General features: G+C 41.4%; 1 protein-coding gene across 1 annotated transcript in view; it reads right to left on the bottom strand.

The window, feature by feature from the left end:
* Positions 1-10,297, bottom strand: part of Itgbl1 (integrin subunit beta like 1) — a 206,497-nt gene extending 196,200 nt beyond the window's left edge. The window contains exons 1-2 of the mRNA XM_003477591.5: positions 9,983-10,297; positions 8,841-9,058 (exon numbers count right to left, since the gene is read on the bottom strand). Of these exons, the coding sequence (XP_003477639.1) occupies positions 8,841-9,058; positions 9,983-10,083 (319 nt within the window). The 5' untranslated portion in view covers positions 10,084-10,297. The remainder of the gene's footprint in view (positions 1-8,840; positions 9,059-9,982) is intronic.
* Between the last annotated feature and the right edge of the window lie 11,479 nt (positions 10,298-21,776).

The raw sequence follows: 21,776 nt of genomic DNA, 5'->3' as shown, positions 1-21,776 counted from the left end.
AGTACACATCTGCTACACATAATGATTATGTGTGTGCAGGACTATCAATTAACTGCGGAGCTTGAGAATAAGACTGAGTCACAACACACGCATTTACCTTCCTTGAATTCACTCACATGTGCTTAGACATTAAATATGCACACTTGGTTTTAAAAGGAGACATAAAAATAATTTAAACAGCAGAGAAGTCTGTTATTGCATTCAGTGGACAGAGACAAGTGGCTATGAAAAGGGCACGGGAAAGAGGTGTGCTGCGGTGGGATGAGATTCCTACTCATGTGGGCATCTCAGTGGCTGGAGAGGCCCCAAAAGAACAACCCAGGTAAGATGCACATACTTAGGCAAAAAAGAAATATATATATATATATATATATACACACACACACGCACACACACGCACACACACACACACACACACACAACATATATATATATATATATATATATATATATATATATATATTCCAGCCATGGAGTAAATAGTCACTGGAAGTTAGCTGAACTACATAATTCAAATGTGAAGCCCTGCCACATGGTATGCCCAGGTCATACTTTAAAGTCAAAGGCCTGACCTTGGCACTGAATTACAAGTGGTTTTTTGCATGAAATGCAGCCCTCATCTATTGAATTTTTCTTTACTTTTCAAGTTATAAATGCAATTGACTTACTAAGTATAACATGGTGACTTAAATGTACATGCATCACAGAATATTTAAATCTAGTTAATTAATACATAGCTAACATAGCTATGTTTTCTTTTTGTGATGAGAATATTTTAAAGACCTCATTCATAATTATCTCAATCTCTTGAATTTTTATACAAAATGTGCATGATGTTCTCATAATTTTTAAATGTCCAGAAAAAATGGAAATTTTAAATAAATACATTTTCGCATTCTTTCTAGTAACCACCTTTTAAATAATTATGACACCATCTCACAGATATAATAACTTTGTAAAATCTGCTACACAAAAGTATGTATAACAGAAATCTAAATGGGTCCAGGGCTTATGTATACATTCCTGGTCAGTTATGTACTAGTAAATACAATTAAAGTAAAGGAGTATTCCTTTTTTGCTTCAGAACAACCTCTTTAGAAACTGGAGATTTAACATCAGCAGTAATAATATCTACATTTAGAGTAGCAATTACATGCCAGCTATTTCACTGAATGCTTTATGTATATTGTTTCCTTAAAATTTTATAATAATCCTCTCCAGAGTGCTAATTATGCCCCATTTTAAAGGTGATCCCAACGGGTCTTGCAGAATTACTCAAATCAATAGGGTCTTCAGAGAAGGTAAACTGATGAGGAATCCAGAGCCCTTGGTCCTGTGAACTTGAGTTTCACCATTGCATATATTTATATCTTCCTCTCTTTTAATAATAAAATTATTGTTGAATGTGTTGGACATGTATTAGTCAGCTTGGCTGTCACTGGAACACAATACCTAACCATTTAAAGGAAAAGAAGTTTATTTTGGTCTATAGTTTCAGGGAATTCAGTCCATGGTTGCCTGGGTCCAAAGCTGGAATATCAGCATGGAAGGGCTCAGCAGAGCAAAGATGGTGGCCAGGGAGCAGAGCAGGGGAACAGTGCCCTAGCAGATGGGACCACATGTGGAACGCAAGGTCATGCCTTCTGGACCCATGCAAAAGTATGCTTTACTGATCACCTCACCAGCGCCCATGCCAATCAAGCTGACTCACTTATGCTTAACCACCTATGCCACCAGCCCTAAAACAATCCAAAGAACAGAGTTTTAAGCAAGAGACAGTTTCCCAACTCATACAAGCAAAGCAGTCCTGAGTCAGGCAGCGCTGGGGTGGCAGCTCCACAGAGTCTCCAAAAAGCCAGATACCTGTCTTGCAGGTAAGTTAGCCTCACAGGTGGCCACCATGTTCATATCTGTGGTTCAAATGGACTTCCAGGACTACCGGAACCTTAGAGGCAGGAATAAAAGCAGACAGCGTACCACACTTCCCAGCACTTCCAGTCTCTCCTAGTCCTACCGACACCTCTCCTTACACATCTTCAGCCAGGGTAGGAGAGGGGTGTCCAGCATAACTCCGGGATGTAGTAGTTCTTCATAAAGTTTGGCAAGGTGATCATCTCCATTTTGTATCATTATATCCCCTTTTTGCAGATAAGGAAAGAGAAGCATCTGAGCTACACAGCATCACTTTACAGCTATACACGGTAACCAAGGCAACTGCTGGGCACTAAGTCCCTCATTGCAGCTACCCTGGAAACACTGTGTTCTTTACCACAACAGTGTGAGAGCCTGAGGATTCAGAAATGAGGTCATGGAACAACCTCTGGAAAGAGGGAAAAGATTTGACAGCTGCACCCCATAGAGCACCCTAAGATTCAACAGCTGCACTCTAAGAGCCTGGCATTGATGGGGCTTGAACCTCTACCTTGTGACACATGTGTATCATATTTTCTAGGAGAGGGCCTGTGCCAGGAAAACTTAGGGCCCCAAAGGTAAATGTGCACTCTTGTTACTGGAACTAGCAAATAGGCAAAGGGAACTTTGTCAATGTGATTGAGCTGATGGATTTTGAGTTAGAAAGATTATCTTGGATTTTCTAGGTGTGTCCAACCTAACTATGAGTCCATAAAGGAAGAGATACTTTCTGGACTGACAATGGAAAAAGCTCATTGAGATGGCAGCACCTTGCTGGTTTGGGGATGGGGACAGGTGTAAAGACTACCGAGAGGCTTCAGGGTAAAACGCAGACCCATCAACAAGCCAGCAGGGAAGTAAGGACCTCAGCCATCCAACCACATGGAACTAAATTCTCTCAACACCAAGGAGCCAGGGAAAAACTCTCTGGGATCATGCAGGAGAGAGGAGAGCTTGGTCACACCTCAGGACTGACAGAGCCTGCTCAGCTTTTTGGCTTGGAGGACTATAGGAAAATGCCCTAGAGTTGTTTAAGCCATTGAATGCAGTTATTTGTCACAGCAGCAACAGAAAAGACACACAAGGGCAGAATATGGAATGCAAGAGAGCATCATACTTCCTAACTGAGAGAATTATCCAGAGGAAAAAAAAGACATGGGGGCTCTCTGTTCTCACGGTGCTGGTAACTAATGACCTCAAGGCTACAAACGCTGTGAGTCACAAGATCAGATGTTACAGTCCCACAGGACTCAGTAGCTTTGGGAGGCTTATGAGGCCAAGAGACATAGGATGTTCATTTTAGCATCATGTCTCCAAATATATCGAAAACTCTTGAGAAATCTATACAAGAGGGATGTGCTTTGCAAATTTAGAACTTGCCATACAAATAAATTAGTTCCTTCTTTTTCTGGGGAAATTTTACTTTATAAATGAGTGCTGAATTTGTCACATTTATACTGTTCATTGTAAACCCCACAATGTTATATGTATGCTTGTATGCTCTCCTAGAGCAGTGGTGGCAATCCTATGACACACATCCTGTGGCACAATCTGTCATTACTGGGAGCTGTAAAACGTTCACCATCACTGTTCTAGAATATTGAGGCCAAGGACAACAAAGGCCAAGGTTTCGTGGCTCTGTGTTTAAGTCAGAGGCAGTGTCAATCTTAACCACTAAAACTCATAAAACTGATGTGCCTGCCTGCTGCTTTATTTAAGGATTAATAACCTGTAACCTTTATATGTCTCTTGGAGTAAGGTAAGAGGCATGTATCTGAATCTAAGAGAATACAACCCTAAAGAGGTTCACATGAAGTAGGCGAGCAAGTGGCACAGAATTCCAGAATGTGCTCCCCAAACTACAGGTGAAGCTAAGACTGTGATGAAAACACATAAGAGGAGGCAGAATGAAATCCAGCGTGCTGTCAGTGGTCAGTGCGTTTGTTTACTGGAGAAGAGAGCTAGGGGTCTTTGGTGCTTCTAATTCAGGGCATGGAGGGACAGCCAAATGGGAGGGGCTAAGTCCACAGGGGCCACACAGAGGCCAAGGAGTCAGCAAGTAAGACAGGATGAGGCTCACAGAAAGGAAAAGAAGGTAGAAAGGGAAAATGACTAAGAAATAAAAGCCAAAGAAGAATTCCACAAAATAGGCTTGGCAGGAATTAACTCAGCAGACTAAGAGAAAATAAATGCAGCTGAAGTGAAAACACATAGAAAAAGCCACAAAGTTCAGGGCTCAAGAATAATGAGATATCATTCCCATGCCAGTTACTTAACAGGGTAAAAGTCAGAAATCACTGCAAAAAAAGAAAGAATGATTCCCAGTTATACTTTAGGAATGATACAGTGCTTTTTAGTTACTGTATATTATTCGTGTTTATATCTCTACAAATCAATATCTGTGAGAATCTGTAGTCTGAATAAATGTATAAATCATATAAATCATAAATATATTTCCATACAAGTATAGAAATTATTCTGAATATCCTGCTTGACATAAGGTTTTCCATCTCCATAGCAAGGTGTTTCAAAAATTCTATTTCAGAAAGTCCAAATAACAGACTGACAGTGAACAACACAAACAAGTGAATTTAGATCACAACTGAGATAAAATTCCTATCCAACACAGACCTGTGGGTACACAGTGTATAGAGGTTTGTTCTACCAGCAATAATTCATATTGCAACAACTCCAGGTCAAAACGTATGTTCCTTAATAAGGGCTTCATGTGTGTACCAAGTTGTCTGGCTTATTCTCCTGTCTTCATCGCATCCATTGCATTACCATGCCAGACACTCAGATGCACAAACTCAGCCCTGGCTCTAATGTGTTATCTTACTCGTCCTTGGGCACTGAATGGTGCAGATTTTACTTTTAAAATGATTTGTAAAATCCATCTTAATTCCATCCTATTCTCTGTCCTCTGAACCATAACCATACACAGAATCTAACTTGAACTTCTCCCCATCAAACATCTACTCCAGCCAGTCATGGTCATGACTTTTGGCTCCTGTGACTTCTCCTGTATCAGTGCACTCTGTCTCTCCACTATGTGAGACTCTAATTGTTCTGGTATGTTGTTTAAGGAAACAAGAACAATCCTGGGCGTGGTAAAGCATGCCTGCAATTCTTGTGTGTTAGGAGTCTGTGGAAGAAGAATCACAAGTTTGAGCCCAGCATGGGCAATTTAGTGTCTCAGGGAGATCCTGTATCCAAATGTCAAATTTTAAAAAGGGACTGGGAATGTGGAACAGTGCAATCACCAGTACCGCAGACAAGCAAAGGCTTGTGTTTGGTTCAGAGCTCTCCACAATGTTTGACTCTAACTCTAAACAAATCTAATTTCCCACATGGCTAAGACCAGACAAGCCACCCCTGTGTCCTTTCCCATTCCCCAAACAGATCTACATACTTTTCTGCCCTTGAACCTTAACCTGGGATTTTCTTCACCTTGAATTCCAACAGTCCATTATTCAGATGAAAAACTCCCTAGCCTTAAAAACTTGTATGTAATGCTAACTACAGTGTAAGAGATTTTAGCCCATTAAATCCCTTCCTCAGTGGAATCCTCATGAAAATATACAGAAACTGTATCCAGCACTGTATTATAGGTATTTGGTATTTGCCTTAGTCTCTACTCAACAGTGAGCTGCCATATAGTACTCATGTCTTAATTACTGTCTCATCTCTGGGACAAATACCTGAAACCCAAAATTTAAAGGAATAGAGGTTTATTTTGTTTTCAATCTGTAGTTGGCTGGATCCAAGGTAAGATGGGCCAGGTGGAGGAGCTCAGGTGGAGAAATGATGCTCCAGTTATGGTAGTGAGGAGCAGAGAGAGAGAAACAAGAAGCCAGGAAGGGAGATAAATCTTTCAGGTCATTCCCACAGTGACCAGATCCCACCTCCCATCACCATAACTTAGCCACTTTTCAAAAGCCCCATCTGTGATTGCATGAGGACTTTAGGAATATTCTCGACCTAAACCATAACTGTTTCAACGGCTAACACACAGTACTTCATAAGTATTTGCTAAGTTGAAATGCATTTAGCTGTTCCCAGTTACTGAAACTGAATTCCTTTAAGTGATATACTTAAAAATCACTTTTAAAATATTTTAAAGAAACCAATGTGTGTTTTTTTGTTTTTTTTTTTGTTTTTTTTTTTTTTTTTTTTTTTTTTTTTTTAGTAATTACAGCTGTTCATGGGGTTACCCAGGGCTGCTTTGTAAATACCAAATGAAAGTTTGTTTTCATGCAATCAAGCATTTTGCTCTCCCAAAAGGCATACTGTATACCAGACAATCAAAAGGCCAGAACTTTATGCTCGGGAAGCTTGAGGAAGATTCGTGTACCATGAGCAAGTGACCACTAAAAGAAACAGACTTTTGATGGAATGCACATAATCATTTTCAACCAGCTCAAGCCAAAATAAGTAAGTTTCTTATGATTCACAAAACGAGAATCCCAGCAGAGCGCACCTTAAAAGGCACAGTGTGTCTCACGCAGCTGCTGCAAGGCGGGTCCAGAACAGTTATCCCTGCATGACCTTGGCACCTTAAATCAGTAACAGACCCAGACTACATGGAATAAACTACATTGCTTTCACTGAATCAAAAGCTCCGCAGCCATGAGGCTAAGCTATCTTTTCGTCTATCCATCCATTGCCTGGCCATCCATGCATCCCAGAACCCTTCATACACAGCACTATCATAACCACATGCTATATACACATACGCATATTGATATGTACTAGGCACTCACTTTGTATCAGACACTAGTCTTTTTTTTTTTTTTTTTTTTTTGTCTTTTTCATTTTTATCGGTACCGGGGATCGAACTCACGACTGCCTGCTTGCAAGGCAGGCGCTTATGCCACTGAGCTAAATCCCCAGCCCCAGACACTAATCTTTGTGTTTAATGTATGTCAAACTTTACAACAATTGTTTAATATAGTCACTGTTGATATTCCCATTCTATAGATGAAGAAATCAAGGATCAGGATGTTTAAGTAACTGCTCATGTTCATACAGCGGATGGGACAACGATTTAAATCTTGCAAATTTCCTCCCAGTCTCTATGTACCACACAACATTATAATGCACTGAGTGCAAGATTGTGCTTTCTTTGTGGAGCAGACTTTCTTCTATTTCTGGCAGGGACCTATGGCGTTTACCTCAAAGTCAAAGGTCCAAATGCACATACAAATAGAGAATCTGCTATATTTTCACACTAATTATGAAGCCGAAACCCTTCCTGGAAAACAGAATTCAGAAGTTAAATCTAAAGCACAGGACAAGCTGGTAAGGAGGTCATGCAGTGTGTAAAAGTCGCTTTCGGCCCTGGCAAACAAGGTCAGAGCACTGCAGAGTCATATTCTGCACAAGGTCTTGTAATAAACCCTCTGTGGGCATTGGTTTGCAAGGCAAGAATCATTTTTTCAGCCCCAATTAGAGAAAAGTATTTGGTTTTCTGTAGAAATGAATGAAACTGTACATAACTATGAGTGACTCAGTGAAGGACTGCAGTGATCCATACTTTGAATACTCAACCAATCGCTTTCCATGGAAGGAGAAACCTATGGCTTCCCTCTGCACAGCTGCACCAAGAGGCACCAGCTCTGGTTCTCAGAAAGCCAGTTCACCCCTTGGCACTCGCTGGCTTTGCCATTTGAAGGCCACTTCTCGCCTCTTTGTTTTCTGATGAAACAACAATAGAAAAAGCCCAAGAAAATTTGTGCAAAACTCATGATATTAAGGAGGCCTTGCCAGCGGCAATGAAAGCCAGAGAAGCTGACTAACAGTTGAATTTGGAATGCAATATTAGATGTTACTTAGCTTTTCTTTCCCAGGGCTAGTCTTAATAATTCTGCAGTCTGTGGGCTGATAACGTTAAAATAACAAGCTGCAGCCATCAGTATTTTTAAAGGGCTGAGCTTCAGCCTTCGGGAGGTAAACAAACCACACACACGCACCTGAGCTCATCCAAATGACTTCTCCCACTATGTTCTTCACTGCCAAACAGCTCAAATAAGAAGAACTCTCACAGTGTATTCCTGGGCCCAGTCACCAAGAAAAAACATTTTGCCATAAGCTCAGTTTTGATCTCTCTGTTAATATTGGATGTGTTAGTCCTAGCTCTGTCGAGGGTAAAATAAGTTACTATTTTTCCATAGTGATTTGCCAAACCTTCCTTGGAAGGCCTTGTGTTGTCCTTTTACTAATGGACTTCTTGTATCTTTCACAAGGAACTAACCCAGGCTCTTGGCTTCAAATCAATGACCCTTTCTAATATCAGGACCTGAATCACTTCTTTAAAATGTGTAAGAGAAGTAAATCTGTTTTTTACTCAACCCTCGCAAAATTCCCAATTACTCGGTAGCTCCAAAATTCATCAGCTACAATACAAGAGCAATCGTTCGAAGTAAATGTGTATCTAATTTTTTTCTCTGTTACAATTTTCATATGAAGACCCTCGTCTGTGTATCACATTCTAAGTGTGAAAGGACAAGTCAGAGTTCAAAGGCAAAATATGCTCCCCGGAAATGAAAATAATGACCCTTCCCACGTGTTTCCAAGGTGAAACCAAAGCACAGTCTTGATCTTCAAATGTTAGGGTTAATATTCTCAATGAGAGCAGGGGTGCTGGCAAATTAACTGCATTCACAAAGCCAGGGGGGAATTTAGAATAAGAAATTCAAAGAGACAAATGAGATTTAGAATAAACGAAAGAAGCTTACAGGTATTATTTCATCTAAGTTTGGATCCCAAGGGAGAGCGAAGTATTGCAGCAAATACCCTTAGCACAGTCCAGTGAAGGAAGCCCCTGGCTGGGGCAGTGACTTCCGCGGGGTTCACCTGCAGCCAGGCGCCTGGCCCGCTGTCCCCTAACAGGCAACCGAGACCTCCCCCAGGCAGCGCCCCCGCCTTACCTGCGCAGGTGTTGCCGTCGTAGGTCTCGCACACCCACTCGTGGCACTCGCACAGTGGCCCGAAGTAAGTGCCTGGCTCGGTCACGTGGCAGATGCAGACGCCGCAGTCGCAGCGGCCACGGCCATGGCACAACGCACTGCCCGGGGGCTGCCCGGGTGCGCGGCACCGGCGCTCGGACTCCGCCCGGGACAGCCTGCAGGGGGCGCCCGACCAGCTCCTGCCGGGGCAAGCGAGACCAGGTCAGACGCGGGCATCGGCCCCTCTACCCCCACCCGCTGTCTTCCCCGGGGCCGCCCCGCAAAGATGCAGTTCGATCCCCGCCGCGGATAGCAGGTCCTTGCATTCCTCTGGGGGCCACGTGCGCCTTGCACGGCCTGTGTTTCCCCAATTACCAGGCATCGTGTGTCCACCTGAGGAATGCCCAGAGCTTCCTCCAGGGGCACAGAGGGGATCCAGCCATGCCCTTCCAGGCTCCTCACCGGAATCCTATATGTACATGTAGATTAAATCCAAATTAACCCAAGGCAGGACACGTGGCCCACTTTTCAGTTCCTTTTTTTTTTTTTTTTTCTATCTCATTGCTATCGGGGGACAGTTATTTCTTTTTTAAAAATGGGGAGGGGGAGGTGAGTCTGTAGAAAGTGTTTTATATATTTCTATACAAATTTATATATTGATATCATAGAGCATGGTGCTTTTATTTTTTCATAAGCAATCTTTACAAACTCTTTTTGAAAAGTTTAGCAATTATGAGGCACCTCAAATTCTCTTTCCGGATATAATACAAAATGTAATATAAACCCCAGGAAGACGATGCTGGGAGCAGAAATAACACAGCCATCGTCAGCCTGAGGTCACACAGGTGGCTGGAAGCGCACCTCTTAACTCCGGAGAGAAACTCCTCCTGAACGTGTCTGCAGACAGAGAAATGTTTGTGAGCACGGATTGCATTTTCCAACGGAAAAGCTAAAGAACAGAGAGGGAGCAAGTCCCGGGGTGAACATAAGAAGCACAAAAACAGACGCAGGTTGCAAAAGGTCTTTATCCCTGGTCCACCTCAGGACCGCTCCTGACTCGGCGCGGGATAGCGTCTCCGGGCTCCATCCAGCAGGCCCGCCCGCCTGCGCCGCAAAGCACTCACCTGAGAGAGGGCGAGAAGCTGGGTGGCGGCACAGCACACAGCCCGGCCACGAGGAGCGGCGGCAGCAGCAGCCAAAAATCCCGGAAGCCTGGGGGGCGCATGCTGGGCTCTGGGCTCTGCAGGTGGGGCAGGAGCGCGCGGTGGCGCCCACAGACTGCCAGACAGAGGGACCGACGGACACCGGCGCGCACGGGCCGGTCTCCACCCTCAGTGGCCAGGGCAGGAGCCGCTTGTGAGAATCTGGGCAGCGGCAGCGCTCTGGGCGGGGTGTGGGTGCCAAACCCCGGAGTGGAGAGGCAAGGCAAGAAAGTAATTAGAAACAGTTGTACAAGCAGATGGCTTATTTTGACATTAAAAAAAGTCCCGTCCGCAGATTTGAGAATATCGTCCAGGCCCCAGAACTAGTGATGAGGGTCCTTGGGCTGACTGATAGAAGAGAGTCTTAAAACAATCCTAAAGAGGAAGGGGGTGTTGGTGACCCCCTCACAGCTCGAGGAGGGAATTGCTCTCACCAATGGACTTGGAAGGAGATGCCAGGTTCGAGGTTTGGGTGGGAGAGGTGGGGGATCAACAACGGGGACCTGCAGCTTTTTGTGCTTTGTTTAAGTGGTGGGTATTTTGTTTCTTCAGTGTGGAAAAGGCTGTCAGGCTCCCAATTCCTCGGGCCAGCCTCTTTATCACATCACATTTTTTCTTGAGTTGGACAGTTTATAGTTGTCCCAAATTCACCCCATCCTCCCCTGTGAATCGAGAGTGAGGAAACAAAATAAAATGTCTGTTTATGAGGAAACTTGCATGGGAAAAATAAATAACGTTGCTTCTTAGTCACCTACTTAATCAGCAGCCACTTACTATAATTTATCTGGTTTTTTGTTTGTTTGTTTAGGTTTTTCACGTGTGTTTGTGTGATACTGGCGATTGAACACAGGGCCTTTGCACTGAGCTACACCCCCCCCCACCCTGTAATTTTTACTTTTTAGGTGGAGGCAGAGTCTCCACCATATTCCCCAGGCTGGGCTCAGATTTCAACCCTCACCTCAGGCTCCTGGATTTCTGGAATTACAATACATGTCACCAAGTCCAGCTACTTTACTTTATCAGCTGCACAGCTGTCAGGCACCTGTGACAGGAGGAGGGGACACAGCAGAGGGGTAAGGGAAAGAAGACAGTGGGCTATGACCATAATGAATGCCAAAAAAGCACAAATACAAAAGGACAAACGGAGGCAGAAAACACATTTTCTAATTAGATAAAGGCCCTGATCTCACCTAAGAAGGCGGCATTAGGGCTAAAGGAAGAAGAATATTAAATTGAGTGATAATTGGAATTGGGTGGAAGACAGAAACCACTCTGATTTGACTTCTACTTTAGCAACAAAGACTGAAAGCCAAGAATACAGGGGTTGCTCATACTCACACAGGGCTGAAAGGGAGACATGAGTTGAAATTCACCGGACACAGGCTTGTGTGGTGTGGCTCACGGGAGGTGTGGGGAGGAGTAATGGAGGGAAGAAACCACTCTTCCGTCCCTGTAGGAAGAGCACCTTAGATGCAATGGTTCTGCATGAAATAGAACCAACCACTCAGGAATCATGATTTTGTGCCTTTATATTCAGGAAGAATGGAACTTCTCCTTGTCATCTGTATGGATACTTAAAGGACAAAACCAACCAATATGGCCTTAAGAAGGTAAAGGAAGGTCCTCTGCTCACAACCCATCCCTTTCATATTGCTGCTCCAATAGGGTTTGCACAGACATATCCTGCATCCCCCCGGGGTCCACCAGCTGGACATCCTACCATAGCTGTCCCTTTGTGGCACCTTACTCCAGGTGTGTGTACACTGGTGAGGGTGTCTTTAAGGAGGACAAGATGCAGGCGGTGCATGGTCCTCGGAGTGGGGTTGGAGGGTATCAGCGCTGGGAATTCTGGGCTCTCTGGCTTAGAAGTAAGGAAGCAGGCTCTGGGTTGGCTCAGGGTCCCTGGGTCAGGTGGACTGCTCATCCTGTAGGGAGGATTCTTTCTGAAGGAGATGCACCCTGGGAGTTTAGCAGTTCTGAGAAAGAAAAAAGAGGATGAGTGGGTCTCAAAGACCACAGAGCAGCAGCATCACGGTAGCCATCATGTAAGACCTTCTCAGGGGTGACAGTTCTCAGGCCTCCCCCAGATCCTGAAATTTTTTTTTTTTTTTTTTTGTAACAGTGATCAAACTCAGGACCTAGTGCTTGCCAAGCAGGTGCTTATGCTGCTGAGCTAAATCCCTGGCTTCCTCAGATCTACTGAATCACAGGGAATGTTTAAATGAGACCTCAAGAAATCTACTTGTACATCATGATTAGAAAAGCTTCCAAACAGGAAGGGAAAAGAGATTTTTAAAAAATTCAAGTTATACTATTAGTGTCTCTTAGTTCATAGAAAAGGAAGTTTTGTGATAATATCAATTGGAGATTTTTTAATACCCATATGTTGTACTGAGTAACTACTTTATTGATAATAATATACAATGTATTAACTACTGTTATTGCCTTATCATCTTGTTATGGAATTTTGTTTTACCTTATTTCCATAAGACAAAAAGAAAAAAGGAAAAAGAAAAACTTCCAAAGCACAGGAACCAGGGCAGAGGCCGAGAGTCCCTGGATCTAAGAGTGGTCTTTCCACTTCTCGTACTTCTAATTGCATTCCTTCCTAGCCACGTGTACTGCCATGAGAATGTGGTCTCCTCTGCCAACATCAAGAAATCTTGGTGACTCAGAGAGTATGGGAATAATAGAGGAGAAGCGCTAATCCCAAAGCCTGACCAGGAATCTGCAGTGAAAACATGGAGCTTTAATAAATGAGTCATGTATTGTTTGCTGATTTGTATATTTTCTGAAAGAAAAGGGAAATCACTATAAAAGAGAACATTTCTTTCATGGAATAAAATGTTTTTTATCCCATAACGTGCAGTATAGTATCCCATGAGCAATATTATTTTTAACAGTGTGCATCTGTGATGTTAAGATAGTCTACATCAGGTACCAGGGAGCATTGAAATATGCAGATCATCACATTACTGTGATTTAGAAATGTTGTCCCTGTAAGTGGAAATAATTATATTGTGGCTGACTCAGTGCCTTGGTAGAAAGTCGATTACAGAAAGTCCATAAAAATAAAAGGGTAGTTCTAAATTTTATCAAAACTTAAACTTTGATTTTCCTTTCTCCATAGTATGATTTTCCTTCTGCTAAAGTATTCAGTGCTTTGGAAATACCTGATTTCTCTCCTGATCTACTTTGCAAGACCTCAAAGGCACACATGCTATGTAGAAGGCCCTGAATGTCTCATCTCTCCAGACTGAGAGGACCCAGAGTCAGCCAGGGGACACTGTGTGACAGGCTGCACAATGCACAACTCAGACATGCAGAGCCCCACTCCGAGAAACTGAAAGCATCTTAGTCCTTGAATGTGCACCTTAAATCCTCAGGTCACAAAATTATGCAATTTCAAGATTCAGGAGATTTTTTTTTTTTTTTGAAGGACACTTGTCTTGGATGCTTTTTTAAAAAGGATGCTTACTTTTCTCTCACTGCTGAGACAAAATACCTGATGCCCAAAATTAGGGTAGGAAATGTTTATTTAGCTTACAGTTTTGGGAGATTTCAGGCCATACTTAGCTGGCTCCAAGACACAGTAGCATGGCTAAGGCACAGCCATTCACGGTGGCTGCAATCCACAAGGCACATGAGGCTTGGGGGGCATTTAAACAGATGTTTCCCCCAAAATTAAATTTGATGGCAACATATAACATAGCTGCCAAGGCAGACTTGGTAAGAAAACCAAGAGTAAAGGGCACACCCTTTTTTCACTGCCACTCTGATGTTTTCCCTCCTTGGATTCTGGTCAACTCCAAGAAGACATTTAAAATAATATCCTGCGTACTATGGTCAATTCAAGTATTTTATGATATAATATCATCTTCCCCGGGCCCATTACCTGTCCATTCAGTAAATGAGAGCTCCAAAATAGTTTACAAAATAAACTTTTGTAAATAAAATCATTCTTATGGCTTTTACCTCTTCCTGGGTAACACAGCTTCATGCCTTGAGTTTCTGAACTTCTCAAGAATTTTTCCTCTGTCTTGGGTAGATGTGCTCTGTTAAACATGATCTATTAAACCATTAAAGACCATTGTGGAAGATGTGGTCTAAGGCACATGGACTGGATCGCTACTTTCAGAGTGTTGGTTTCGTGCAATAAAACTGAGTACTACACAGTGTTGGCTTTCTGAGGGCCAAATTGCCACAACTTTACTCTCGTGCCATGTGTCTTTTCCCAAACACAAAGTGATGTTTACCTTTCTTAAATTATACCCAGTTTGAGCCCTTTTGTCTAGACAGTAAAAACTACTGCCACTGTGGATACTTGTTTCATATTTGTCTCATTCTTGCAAAAGTAAGTATGATGGTCACACCTTTATCCAAGTAATTAGTGAGATAGTTGAAAAAATTTAGTCTCAGCACCACACCTTTTTGAGACCTTTTTTCTAGACAATAGCAGTCCCTCACTTAACATAGACTGAATAAGAAATCCAGTAGCTTTCTTGTATACTGAGTTGGTGGGGATCTTTACTCTACTTACAAGATTAAGAAAAATCTCACCTGCTGCCTTACCATTCCTAGTTTACAAGGTAAGACTTGGGCTTCCGCACCTTCTCTAATATCATCATAAACTTTACCCAATACATACTATTAGCTCAATCAATATTTATGGCTATGAATAAATTAATGCGTAAAATGGACAATAGATCTACGAGTGAACAAAAGCGGCAAGTGACAGCATGCCTTCTGCATCGGATTCCAGATGCTTTTGAGGTAGGACAGAAGAAGCAAAGGTAGGTAGAAAGGAGACAAGAAATATCACAGCAGTCATATGTTTAAAAAGACCAAAACTGCTAGACACGGTCAAAATTACACAATATTATCTATAACAACATTCCCTGTGTTTGTTTGTGCTTCTTTTCTTCTAGGTCCAATGTATTCCAAATCCCTTAAAGATACTTTAAATCCATAAATTAGCTTAGTTGATAAAAGACAGAAACCTGATATTAAGTTGAAAGAACAGACTGAGACAGTTCAAAGAATGTCTTTAGGCAAAACATCTTAGATCGCCCATCCCCAAATTTATGGAGCCCATGCCTTTCATCTGTAAAACTGGACATTATCCCTCTGTGCATAGGCTGTCCTATTTCCTTAAAATCAGGACCAAGTCACAACTTCACCCAGATTCACAAATCCCATATATTCCCACTGCCAGAAACACATAAATATTTCTAGCTTCAAACTGTTGTTCTCTTCTTTCTCTCTCTCAAGGGGTCCTCACATTCTTTCTTTGAATGCGTGCTTTTAAATTTCTCCACATAAACTCCTTTTATGCCTCTTCTTGATATGTCCTGAAAATTTTCTATTTCAAAAGTCAGTAAATCTGAAACTGCTCGGTGCGCAGGGAGGGTTTAGGGGTTCTTCCTCACCACTTTGGCAACCTCCAAGGATCTTTTCCAGTGACAACATCTGTGACCTTTTATATCTTCATTACAGCATCATGGATTCAACCTGAATCCACAAAACATAGGTCCTCCTCTTACATGTTCAACTTTTGCTAATTATAACATTTTTATTTAATTACTACATTACAATTTTGTGAGTTATCTTTAATTCCTACCTACAATTCATCTTCATTACTCACTTCATTACTCAGGTTAACCCTGATTCTTCTCCATCCTACTTCCAAGTAATCTATCCTTCCAATGCATCTCCACTCCAGATCATCATCTTGCATTTTGTGCTCTGTTCCATAGCCTTGCAACTTCTCTCACTGCCTCTATTCTCATGATTTCTGTCTACCCTTACCTTAGATGAGATTCATAACATATAAATTTCATCATATCAGTTCCATATTGACAAAGATTTAATGTAATCTCTCAGTTGTCTACAGTACAATTGAAAAGTACTCTATGTATTCATATAAGATGCTTTATATTTGGATGTTGATATCTCCATAACATAGAGGCCCTCATCTCCCAGGCAGCACAGAAGAAGGTAAGCAGTGGGCAAGTTAGTGAAAATTCATAGGGGTTTCCAGCTATTCTCCATCTGTGGCTTTACTGCTTGAGCTCTACCATTCATCAGGTCAGCTGTGGCACTAGATTCTCCTAGGATCAGGAACCCTATGGTGACCTGCACATGCCAGGGATCTAGGTTACCTGTGTTCCTTATGAGAGTCTGAGCCCGATGAGTTTAGGTGGAGCTGAGGTGGTGATGCTAGTGCTGAGGAATTTAATTGTTATGTATCACTAAAGTACCCTAATAAAAAAGAAATACAAACACACACAGCCTGCCCACATGCCCACTCCACGGTAAAATTGTCTTCTATAAAACCAGTCCCTGGTACCAAAAAGCTTGGATATGTGGAAGTTGCGGTGCTTCATTCAGATCCCTTCTGCAGGACCCACATATACAGCTGATGAGGGTCTTGGGTGCTGATCACTCACAGCTGCACCCTCACTGGGAATCTCCTTTTGCATCAGAGAGCAGGATCCCTTGAAGTTTCCCACTCAGATCAAATCAGTCCCCTAGGGGCTGGGGATTTAACTCAGCAGCATAAGCACCTGATTTGCAAGCAGGCACTCAGGAGTTAGATCCCCGGTACCGATAAAAAGTTTTTTAAAAAAAAATCAGTCCCCTGATCTCATCCCAACTTTCAACTGTGCTGACATCCTTAAGTCCCCCATACATGAAACTTAGAGTACTGGGCATCATCATTGAGGTGCTTGAGGAAAGAGCACAGAAAAGACCTCAAATCCAAAGGCAAGAAGGTGTGTGAGGTATGAGACTGAATAAGACTGTGTCTGACCTCAGAACTTCGACCTCAGGTCTTTGCCTATTCTGCACTCTTCTAGTGAATTTCCTCTTTCTCAACCCTGTGGGATAAATTTAAAATGCTCTAGATTTGGGAGCACTGAACACTGCAGGGGCCAGTATGGCAATAAGCAGGGATTAAATGAAAATGGGCACTTTAAATAATGACAATCTGGCCTCTTTACCTGACTGGTTTACATCAGGAAAATTAGTCTTATTTCCCTAAGATGATTAGTTGAATTAAAACTCAGTATATGACCTGTGATCAATATGTAGAGTGAGCGTTTAAATTAATTTATTGTATTAAAAGACACATTGTCATTAATCCTCCTTAAAATATTTCCCCTCACTTTGCACACACTGACCCCAATATTCTTGCCATTGTTTGAAGCAGATATGGAAAGTTTAATGAAGTCTTTGTGAGATGTGATCAAAAATTCAATGAATGCTGCTGCTGAGTGCCATCCAACAGGAAGATAAACTAATGAAAGCACTATGGTGTGTCTCACTCACTCTGTTCTCCAGATCTGGCACTGTGTAACTTGTGGCTCTTCCCTAAAGTCAAAAGGATCACAAGAGACAATCTTTTTTAATCAATTAAGTCATGCAAATAACAAACTATAGGAAAAACAAAACAATATAAATAAAAAGAAGTATGACACATGGGCTACGCATGAATAATAGTTACATTGGCATCACAACATGTATCCCTAATGTTTTATAAAAGTAGTAGTAGTATCTCTGAATTGGAAACAAGGATATAGCATAAAGGATGATATAACATGAGAATGCTGAAGTTTTCTATATGAACCCACTTTTCCATTGCTGGGACACAGTAACCAACATTGACAATTTAAGAAGAGGAGGTTGAAATTGGCTCATGGTTCAGAGATTTCATGCCATGGTCAACAGGCTCTAAAGTAGAAGCATCATGGTGGAAGAACATGGCAGAGGGAACCATTCAACCAATGATGGATCAGAACCATAGAGAGAATTGTCAGGGAGAGTGAGTTAGCCTCCAAAAGCATGCTGCCTTCCAACCATTCCTACCTCTTAACAAAACCCTTAGTCATGAACTCATAAATTGATCAACCCACAAATGAATATAACACCCTTATGGCACAATCACTCTCTAAAAGGGCTACATCTGAACACATGAGATTTGGCAGGGGACATTCTAGATCTATAATATCTATAATATATTCTGTCTTTTATACAATAAATTGACCATGGCAACAAAAACACATGTATAGAAACATGAATGTAAAATCAGGGGCCAGGAACAGGAGAGTAAAACACTTGAAAGCTCTTGTCTTAGGGTGGTCACACTGGGACTTGCAAAGATAAGACAGGAGACTTCAAAATGTGATTGTTGGTATTCCATCATTTGGCTTTCAAACTTTTCCAAGGACTGTATTTATTTAAAATGTAAATCAAGGATAATGTGCACACAAATGCCCTAGTATGATAGATCATGTAGTTCTCAGAGCGAGGACCCTCTTATCAATAAGGTCCATGTTCTCTTTTTAACACCTCCCAACAATCTAAGGTCAGCGAGTAACAATCAGAGAATTTATCATGCAAACTTTCTCATGCAGTAGGGGCGATAAGGTCAGCCTGAGTGATAATTTCCCTTTCCATTTGCCCTTCTCTCTTTTCTTCTTTCTTTCCTTCTTTCCTCCCTACCTCCTTCCTTCCTTCTTTTTTCCCTTCTTTCCTTTCTACCTTTCTCCTCCTAGCCATGCTTCCTCCCACTACTTATTTCTGTTGATCACCTACTTCCCAAGTCCATAAACCTTTGAAAAATCTCGTTCCATTTGCCCCTAACCTCAGCTCACATTACTATTCTTACTTCACTCCAAACAATTGTCCTCTTTCTATTTCACCATGTTTCAGAACATGTGTCTGTATGCTTGCTTTGTGAAGATGCCTTTCCCTCAGATTACACACTCATTGAATTTGTCTTAAACACCCACATACAGGAGTTTTCCTGTCCAGGCACAATTTAGGCTATTTATTTTCTTAATATCTCTTAGAGATAGCACAGGACCTAACACTGCTGCCACTTACTGATCTATTTGTGTATAATCTACCACCCCAATTTCAATGCAAGCTCCAGGAGAGCTAGAACTTTTTCAATCTTATTTTTTATTATAACTCTGGTTCATTACACAAGGAAGAAGATAAACAATTATTTACTGAGAGGGATGAATGCTTTTCAAAAAAATTGATAAACCTTTATTAAAATTAGCAGTTAAGACACAGTATTTCAAGCCTACTAGAAGGTAAGAATGAACACACAGGGATAATATGAATTTAGGTAATTAAAATATGAAAATTGGCAAGAAAATTCTATCACAAAGAAAATGAAGAAAGCCAATCTTCATTAAATAATTAACAGCACAAATTGAAATCTCCATGCATGTGAGGCACTAATTGTCACAATCACTTAGTCAAGTTTAAATTTTAAAAAAGTGATCCCGATTTCACTCAAAATCCACTTGGATAATATTTTCAGTCAAACGAGGCTTCCAGGTTTTCAAATAGTAAAAGATACACTGAAACACTAGAGAAGAGAAAATATTCCCAAGCATCAATAAAAATAAGTTTGCACTTCCAAAAAAAAAGGAATTTTTCAGCTGGGCCAGAAGCCTGGAACAAAAATAGTGTGTAGTCAATGTCTTTCCCAGACCTTAGCATACAAACAGAGGGCATCCTTTCCCTCCTGCATGGTAAAAACAGCTGCAAATATTAAAAGTCTTTCAGATCATAAATATTCTCTCACTTTTCTGAGTATTTTGCCATTAGAATTGATGTAAAAGGCTAATTTCAGCCAAAAAAAATCTAGAAGTCATTTTCATTGACTATAGGAGAAAATAAATTTATAATTTAAATATTATTTTATTCTAAATAATTGGCTTTTAATTCTTGGCTGCCAATCAATTGAAACCAAGAAGGAAGAAGCAGAATCAGATGAGGAGAGGACATGAAACCATTCAGAAATGGATTCTGGGGCTGTGCTCTGTCAGCCAGTAGTGCTGGTCTTGTAAGTTTCCTTTGCCTCTGAATTTCAGACTTCAAAGTGGCAGAAGAAAGCATTGGTTCTCTCTAAAGCTAAACTTTTGTGATTATGTATTTTCTATTTGTCCAAAATCTTCCAGTGATAAATGAGGAATAGGGATATATTTACATATGGATATATGCAAAGGCTATTCATACAGTTCTGTGTGTTTAAGTTAATATTTATTGCAATAAGCCCCCTTTAAACTATTCCCTTTCACTTCAAGCACACTGATCCCATTGTTCCTGTAGTTTTTTGATGCAGTTCTGTAAGTTCTGTTGCATGAGCATCTTTCCAAGACGTGACCAAAACTATGGTGAATGTTGCAGTCAACTAAGTGGAAAAGTAGGTTCCTAAAAACATGACTCTGTGTCCTCACTCACTTATTCACCAGATCAGCCCACTGATTTCTGGCTCTTTCCAAAGTTCAAAATGACCACAAAAGGCAAATATTTTGAATTGATTGAAAGCAACCACAATAGTGCAACTAAAGACCCTGATGAGAAAGAACTTCTAGAACTGCTTCAGAACATGGTAAGAATGATAAATGTATGGAAAAGCAAGGAGAATATTTGAAGAAGGATTAATGACAATGCAGATTTTATTGCATTTTTTTTCAAATGTAAGCTTTCTCTGTGTGACTCCTGCACATATACACAAATTAAAGATGGAAATGATTAAAACCAGCATTTATCTTTCTGGTAATAGGCATTTGTACAGAGCTACTATACATAAAATGAATTTCTAGGAGTTAAAAACATGTCCTCTTGTGTCTGTTTTTAATTGAGCTCTTTGCCCAGTTCAGCCCACTGCCAAATCTGCTACATCGCAGCAGCAGCAGCAGCAGTCAGCTTCCTTCTCCTCTTAGCACTACCTGGGCTGTTGTGAAGTGTGTGTGTACACTTCCCTATTTCACAGTTTGTACTCACAACTGTTTCTATTACTTTTGCTATTATTCCAATTACGAGTAAGATCTATTCCACCAAAATCAGAAAATAGAACTAAACACACAGACTAATGAAAGGTTGTACAGGTGAAGGATGATGGTGGGCAGGCTGCATGCCAGAGCCAGAGGCATGAGGATTTATCCTGGAGTGTTGTCTAAGAACTGAGAAGTTCTAGGAAGATGAGCCATGATATAAGAGCCCATCTTAAAATTGAACAATTTTCTATAATAATAGGTAACCTACAAAATTGAAATTACAGGATGAAAACACATTATATGGACTTGAGTGTCATTTATTGGGTCATCTTGAAAGTTCACATTTCTGTTGAACACACAGTAACTATTTTCCATGTATTGTATTTTCTTAGGTTCTTGTCTTACAAGTACCTTCCACAAGGAGCTGACTGTGCTGGTATCTTGCCCAGGTGCCCTCCAACTCATTTCCTGTTACTGCAGGTAGAACACATCCCTCTGATGTCCTCTCAAACACCCACTCTTATGGATCTTCAGGTCACTGCCCACAAATATCAGAACTAGTCTAGCAACAAATTAAGGAAGTCAGAATTACTTGGTTATTCTTTTTCTTCCATCCTCTCCCAGAAGAATGTCTCCGCTTTCACACTCTAAACCTTTTAAATAAAAACTGTTGGTGGCAAACACAGCTCTTTTGCCTTAGAGCTGGACAACTCTGAGATGTGTCTTATATTCTAGAACTTTCCCCATAGTTGTTTTATGTCGGTGTCGCTCCCGGCCGGCAGGAAGGACACACGACAAAGTCTGGCAGTGGACAACCTTTTCTTTTATTTTCTCTCCGTACAGCCTGCCCTGGGATCGCTCCCAGCCGAAGCCTCCTCTGGTCCGCTCCCCGCGGCTCCTTCCGTGCTTCGCTCCGA

The sequence above is a fragment of the Cavia porcellus genome, unplaced genomic scaffold, assembly GCF_034190915.1.
Source record: "Cavia porcellus strain 051 isolate PalLab524CR breed Dunkin Hartley unplaced genomic scaffold, mCavPor4.1 scaffold_4, whole genome shotgun sequence".
NCBI classification, from domain to species: Eukaryota; Metazoa; Chordata; class Mammalia; order Rodentia; family Caviidae; genus Cavia; species Cavia porcellus.
The sequence above is the reverse complement of the archived record's forward strand: the minus strand, read 5'-3'. Positions and strand labels throughout refer to the sequence as shown.